The 7,785-nt window shown below is 40.1% G+C and overlaps 1 protein-coding gene across 1 annotated transcript; it reads right to left on the reverse strand.

Annotated features, from left to right (window-relative positions):
• Positions 1-2,596: 2,596 nt before the first annotated feature.
• On the reverse strand, positions 2,597-7,782 carry LOC128536207 (D-aminoacyl-tRNA deacylase 2-like). Its single transcript, XM_053510379.1, has 3 exons — positions 7,557-7,782; positions 4,495-4,564; positions 2,597-4,373 (listed from the first exon to the last, which is right to left on the reverse strand). The coding sequence occupies exons 1-3, from the start codon at positions 7,662-7,664 to the stop codon at positions 4,048-4,050; spliced, it is 504 nt and encodes a 167-aa protein (XP_053366354.1). The 5' UTR covers positions 7,665-7,782; the 3' UTR covers positions 2,597-4,047.
• Positions 7,783-7,785: the final 3 nt, after the last annotated feature.

Here is a 7,785-nt window from a genome sequence, read left to right on the forward strand (position 1 = left end):
TGTTCCTTTAGTTCAGCTGTGCCTTTTGCCTTGGAACTCTTCCATGGATGCCATTTTTGCCCAGTCTTTTTTTTATTGTTAAATCATGACCACTGACCTTAACTAAGGTCTGTAGCTCTTTAGATGTTGTTTTCCTGGGAAGGTTCACCACTGGTTCAAATTTTCTCCATTCGTGGATAATGGCTCTCACTGGCACCGTAAGTCTAAAATTGTTGTCACTGTTATTACTTTAGAACAAAGCCACTATTATTGTTTTTCTCCGACCAAAAAAGATGAATAAAATATTCTGCAACAGCAATAAACACCAGGGCCCAGGTTCGATTCCTGTTCGAGTTTGCATATTCTCCCTGTGCTACTTGGGTTTCCTCCAGGTACTCTAGTTTCGTCCTACAGTACAAAGGCATGCTGATTGAATGTGTGAATGAGTGTGTGAGTGAGTATGTGCCCTGCAAAGGATTGGCACCATGTCCAGGGTGTACCCCACCTCGTGCCCTAAGCCTCCTGGGATAGGCTCCAGGCCCCCCACGACCCTGAATACAGGATAGAGCGGTATAGAAGATGAGTAAGTAAGTGATAATATAATATAATATCAAAATAAATAGAAAGAAAGAAATAATCTGTTAATTAGCTCATTAAGGGCAGGGGTTCTTCCTTCCTTCTTCCTCCAGGATTGAGAACCACAGCTCTAATCCAAACCCTTAAATAAAGTACAGCATCATACTAATATCCAAAACCTCTAAAGTTTGCCATTTGAAATCTCACCTCTGGACTGTTTGCATGGAGTGTGCATGTTCACTCCATGCTTTGTAGGTTTCTTTCAGTTCCCAAACCCCTGTATGATTAGGTAACAGAGGGTGTGCACCTTTACCCTACAGTGTGCTGGCACTCCAATGCGACTGTATTCTGCCTCCTGCCCCAAGCTCCCTGGGATAGGCTGCAAGCCTTGTGACTCTACACAGGATAGGTGGTATAGAAAAAATTATGAATTAATTAATTAATATATGATTTCCCTGAATGTTTTCATAAATGTGACAGTAACACATGTATTTGTCATGTGATATGAGAGAAGAGTTGACATCTATTTGGAAAAATCTCTTGTGAAGGCGTAAAACTGATTCACATTTCCGGAAGACTTCGGTGCAGTACAGTGGTGTGACTCTAAGCCGTAGTAAAACATCTGAATAGTCCAAATGTTTTAAAGCAACCTGACGATACTGGCCAAGGTATCGTCATAAACAATACTGGAGATTATAAAACTATTAAATAACATATGGAATTAGGAAATTACAGTAAAAGTAAGAACAACAACAGTCTGTTGTTATTTTAGGGCACGAAGGTCAGTCATTCTTCAATAGTTTTTCGCAAGAACAGTATTGTCAAGTGCATTTGCCAAACCAATCAAGTACCATGATGAAACTGGCTCTCATGAAGACCATCCAAGCAAAGCAAGACCAAAACTTACCTCTGGTGCAGAGGAGGAGTTCATTTAGAGTTACCAGTCTCAAAAATCACCAATTAGCAAACAGCTCCTCAGATTAAAGCCACTATGAAGGGTTTACAAAGCATAAGTAGCAGACACTTACCAATATCAACTGTTCAAAGATTATTGCATACATTGAACACATTCAGTATTGCTTTACAGTGTAGAAAGAAATCCATATAAATAAAGCCATGGAATTAGAAAGTGTGTCTAAACCTTATTTAAATCCGTAAGCATTCAGCGAGTTGAAAATTGACAGATAACTTGCAGAGGAAACTTCTGTCAGAGCGATCTGTACATATAATAATTTACACTCGCAACAACACTTGCACATTATAGGAACTTAACTGGGAGTTGTTGCCACATCCCCCATACAGCCCTGACCTTATTCTAAGACATTTCTATGTGTTTGGGCCAGTAAAGGAGTTCCTGGGAGGCCAGCTTTTCAGACATGAAGGAGACTCTGGAGTACTGAGAAAACTTTCTACCTTGATATTATCCAAGCACTAGTGAAACAGTGGGATAAGTGCATTAGTGTAACAAGGTATAAATAGAAAGATCAGGGTAGTTTTTACTCTCTTAACCGTGTTCTCTTATTCTGCACAATGACGTCTCAGTTTGACTAGAATGTCCCTTATACTATGTGATCTCCTCACTGAGGATCTGCTGTAACACATTGGCCTAGACACATAACTAGGGTCCAGGGTGGAAGTTTCTGCATGAATGCTTTAAAATCTCACTTCTGGCTTCTTTCCAAGTAATTCTGTCTACTCATGCCTATTCCTTAAAGTATATACTTTAGTGGTAGTAACTAGAACATGGGCGTAAACACTTTTTTTTTTTTTTTTTTTTTGCTGGGGCTTCAGTTCTGATGCTCACCTTTACTCAAAGGCTTGATTAGGGGCCCTGTACTGACTTTCACCTCCTCTCCCGGTGCCTGTGTGGATTTATTCCATGCGTCTGTTATACTCTATAGCAAAATAGCAAAAATATCTTATATAATTTACTACTGCCTTAGACATAGACGTCCCAGGTTTAGCTCATCGTCCATTCAGAATACTGGACAATATGGATTTAAAGTAGTTATAGGAAGATTTATTATTATATAAATGCCATTTCGACAATCATTCAAAAGTAAATTTACACCTTTATTTAAAGTGCTGCTCGGAAATGATGAAGTGTACTACAGAACCATTTCTGATTATTATTTATGCTTGTGAATCAAATTCTGGTGTATAATCTTTCAATCACTCTCGGTTTCAGTATACATTTACATTTAAGCATTTGGCAGACGCTCTTATCCAGAGAGACAGACAAAACTGCTTTGAAGTTTCCGTCACTGGATAGATCCTTACACTGGGTTGCTAGGTTACTAGCCAAGTACCATCAGTCAAAGACTTTTTTTTTAAGGCTGGGGTTAGGGGGGTAACCCAAATATTAAAGAAAAAGGTCTTTAGTCGTCGTTAAAGACTGCTAGAGACTTAGCTATACGGACATCTAGATCAAATTAATTTTACAGAAAACAGTTTAGATGCCTGTCTTCCTCAATCTCTGAGAGATGATGGGACCAGCCGAGCAGTGCTGGAGGATTGGAGGGAACGTGGTGTATTAGCATACACTAATCCAGGTAAGGGTGGCAATGGATCCGGAGCCCTACACTGGGGGTGGTTTGGGAATACATCCAGATGGGACAGCAATCCATAGTAGGGAACTAAATTATGCGTGTATACTAACTAGGCCAGAATCACACATACACTAGGTCCACTACGTCCGAACATTTGTCTTACGAACTTTGAAAGATACAAATGTGTTTGTGGATGTTTAATCGAGGTTGGATCATACATCCGGCGTGCATCGTCAAGTGCGTGTGGCATACATTTCAGGAAGTCTGAAAGCAAGCATTAGAGCAGCAGCGATGGAGCTGGTATTGCTAAGAAGCGCCAAGCGATAACATTGGACAGAAAAGTGAAAATAATTGGTAGAATAGAGTGAGGTAAAAAGGTGGCAGATATTCTTTTAACATGAATCGTCACGATTCTAAACAACATGGACAAGATCATGGAACATGTTAGTTTTATACTGTGTATAGCCAATTGTGTTAGTATCCTAGTACCTATACAATGTTTGTTGGACTTACAAACAAATTGGAGTTACGAACGAGCTCTCAGAACAGAACTCGTTCGTATGTTGGGGACTTATTGTACTGCCATTTTCATGTCTCAACAATTAGTCTTTATCAAGGTATATTATGACTAAATGATTTTCCTCTTTCAGAATATACAGAAATACAGCTTTCTTTTGGTATAACAGGTAAAACAAAGATTTAGTTATTAATGTATATCAGCTTCCTGTTTTATGAATAAACCATAGAGCTACAGAATGCTCAAGGCTCTGCTGTGCCAGTTCAATTGAATCAAATGACATGGCACAAAAAACAACAACACATGGATCAGCAGCTATAGCAAATACAAATGATTTTTTGATTTATTACTGACAAACTTTGACAAAATTTTGTCACCCTTCGTTTTTGCACATTTTTGTCCTGCGGCAGCTCCTAAATTAAGTTCTCAAAACTCCATTAAATGAGTATATGGTCCATTGGTATCCAGTTTCAAAACTTGTCTGTTGCCATAGGTCCCGTGTTTGACTTCTGTGCCAGCCTCGGCACATTTGGAGGCCGAACTCAGCTCCTTTTCACAGTGAGTGACAAAACTAGCATAGAGCCCCTGTCCGTCCTCTTTACCAATGTTGTTGTGGTACTGCATGCACTTTCCCTTCGCCTTCCCTCCCAGTGTTGCTTGAGGTACGATCAGGACGCTGCCAGGCAGATCAACGACTGAAGTGTATTTTCCAGATTCATTCTCACACAGCTTTACATTTAGGAGTGCGTTCACTGAAAAGAGCAGGAAAGGCTAGATTACATCAAGCATTTATTTATTTGTTTTTATAATAAATTTATTTTACAGTATTACTGTAAATTTAAGTGTTATCATTCAAATATAAGGTAACAATACCCATTTTGGGGATCATATCTTCAGTAGCACCTTTGAAGAAGCAAATGTAGATGACCATTCCACGATTAATCTGCGCAAAGAACAGAAGAAAAGACTACAGCTTGTCATATGTTTTAGAAATTGCATTATACATTAATAATAAAAATGTAAAAACTCATCAAAAATGTATTAAAAGATTAAGCGCTATTTATTTGATATATTCATGCCATAAATCCTTGAGCTTGTTTCTTGATACACACTGTATGGCTTAAAGTTTGTCTTTGAATCCTGTTATTCCAACCACCACTCTTTTGGGAAGACTTTGTCCTAGAACTTGGGGTGTGACTGTGGGGATTCGTGATCACTCAGCCACAAAAGCATCAGTGAGGTCATGCAATAATGCCAACAAAAATGGCCCAGGGCAAAGGCTGTGTTCTAATCAGTGCCAAAAGATTTCAGGTTTCAGGCAACGTTACTCCTAAAGAATATGAACACATCCTAAGGATGTGAGGGCAAATTGAATAGAAAGATATGTCCACAATGGCCATCATTCAGGCGTCCAGGGTTGAGGGTTTGATTCCCGCCTCGGGGTCTGTGTGCATGGAGTTTACATGTTCTCCCTGTGCTTGGTGGGTTTCTCTGGGTACTCCGGTTCCCTCACCCAAGACATACAGATTAGGCTAACTGGCATTCCCAAAATGCCCATAGTGTGTGTTTTTTTTGTGTGTGCCCTGCGTTTGGCACCCTGTTCAAAGTCTACCCCAACTTGTGCCCAAAGTTCCCCAGGTGAGGATGAATGAATGGATAAAACATTCAAAATATTTAAAACAAAGTTTTCTGTCAAATATTTCTTGTGAAAGCCTCACTATAAAGCATAAAATATATCATCATCTAAATAATGCATTTATATAATAATGCAATTATTTTGTAGTTTGCAAATATATGCATATTTAATAGAGATGGAGGAAAAAAAAGATTCAAATATATTATTTTGTGTGGCGATTCATATATCGCCACATTGGCTCCAAAATAAAAAAAATTTAAATGATTTTTACATTTATAAGACATGAATCAACTCTGGTATTTGAAATTGGTGTTGTTTTATTGTTTAAATGCTGCCAATCTTTGTGAGAAAACTAATGTTATAACGATGGGCTACTTATAATAAATCAAAATCAGGGGATAAATGTAATATCAAATCTGGACATTTATGAAATTGTGATACTTCAAATCGAATTGGCACAGAGAGATAATACCATATTGGGAAGTGACTGGTGATTCCCACTCACTCACTCAGCGTCTATACGCTTTATCTGTATCCAGGTCTGTGGGGGGTCGGGGGGCTATCCCAGGAGACTTATGAGGTAGGGCATGAGGTTACAAACTGGACTGAATGACAATCCACTGCAGAGCAAACACACACACACACACACACACTTATTCACACACTATGATCAATATGGGAACATCAATTATCCTAATCTGCATGTCTTTGGACTGTGGCAAGCAGGGGGAGATCATGCAAACCCCATGCACACAGGTTTGTAAACTGGTTTGGAAAGTTTCTCCCCTGGTGATTTCCATCCCTACTACAGTATTTAATGAGATAAAGGTTTAAAGGTAATTATATCAGCAATTAACTATTTGAAGAGATTTTGAGAGAGACAGATAGAGAGAGAGAGAGATAGAGAGACAGAAAAATAAAGACAGAGAGGAAGACCAATAGAAAAAGATAAACAGAGAGACAGAAAGAGATAAAAATAGATGGACAGAAAGGGAGATAGACAGAGAGAGAGAGAGAGAGATAGAAAAAGACAGACAGACAGAGAGAGAGAGAGAGAGAGAAACAGAAAGAGACAGAGAGAGACAGACAGAGAGAGACATACAGACAGAGGGACAGATAATGACAAACAGAGAAAGAGAAAGACAGAGAGAGAGAAAAAAAGAGACAGAGAAGGACAGACAGTGAAAGAGACAGACGGACAAACAGGAAGAGAGAGACAGAGATACATACAGACAGAGGGACAGAGACAGAGAGAAATCAAGTCAGAGACAGAAAGAGAAAGACGGGGACAGAGAAAGAGCAAGTCAGAGACATAGAGAGAAAAAGACAAAGATAGAGAGAGAAAGACAGAGAGAGAGAGAGAGACATAGGGAGAGACAGGCAGACAAAGAGAGAAAGACAGAGACACCCAGAGACAGGGAGAGAGACAGACAGAGAGAGGGAAAGTCAGAGACAGAGAGAGACATACAGACAGAGGGACAGATAATGACAAACAGAGAAAGAGAAAGACAGAGAGAGAGAGAAAAGAGACAGAGAAGGACAGACAGTGAAAGAGACAGACGGACAAACAGGAAGAGAGAGACAGAGATACATACAGACAGAGGGACAGAGACAGAGAGAAATCAAGTCAGAGACAGAGAGAGAAAGACGGGGACAGAGAAAGAGACAAAGATAGAGAGAGAAAGACAGAGAGAGAGAGAGAGAGAGACATAGGGAGAGACAGGCAGACAAAGAGAGAAAGACAGAGACACCCAGAGACAGGGAGAGAGACAGACAGAGAGAGGGAAAGTCAGAGACAGAGAGAGACATACAGACAGAGGGACAGATAATGACAAACAGAGAAAGAGAAAGACAGAGAGAGAGAGAGAGAAAAGAGACAGAGAAGGACAGACAGTGAAAGAGACAGACGGACAAACAGGAAGAGAGAGACAGAGATACATACAGACAGTGAAAGAGACAGACGGACAAACAGGAAGAGAGAGACAGAGATACATACAGACAGAGGGACAGAGACAGAGAGAAATCAAGTCAGAGACAGAGAGAGAAAGACAGGGACAGAGAAAGAGACAAAGATAGAGAGAGAAAGACAGAGAGAGAGAGAGACATAGGGAGAGACAGGCAGACAAAGAGAGAAAGACAGAGACACCCAAAGACAGGGAGAGAGACAGACAGAGAGAGACATACAGACAGAGGGACACAGAGAGAGAAAGTTAGAGACAGAAAGACAGAGACGGAGAGAGAGACATAGGGAGAGGGCAGAGAGAGAGAGGGAGGGAGCTGAAATATAAGGACAGATCACCTCTACCCATTCTGCCCCAGACTCCGCGTCTGCAGGTTTCACTTGTAGCTTTGCGTGTAAACACTGCTGAAGAATCACTCGGGCTTTCACTGGATCTCCGTTTGCCATCGCCCTGATATATATATATTTTTTAAACTGCGACCGGTAAACAACGAACGTTTTAAAGAAAATGTTAAATCTATCTGGATGAGGACACGATAATATCTAACACCATAAAACTGGAGTGACT

This window comes from Clarias gariepinus, chromosome 13 (assembly GCF_024256425.1).
Source record: "Clarias gariepinus isolate MV-2021 ecotype Netherlands chromosome 13, CGAR_prim_01v2, whole genome shotgun sequence".
In the NCBI taxonomy this organism is placed as follows: Eukaryota; Metazoa; Chordata; class Actinopteri; order Siluriformes; family Clariidae; genus Clarias; species Clarias gariepinus.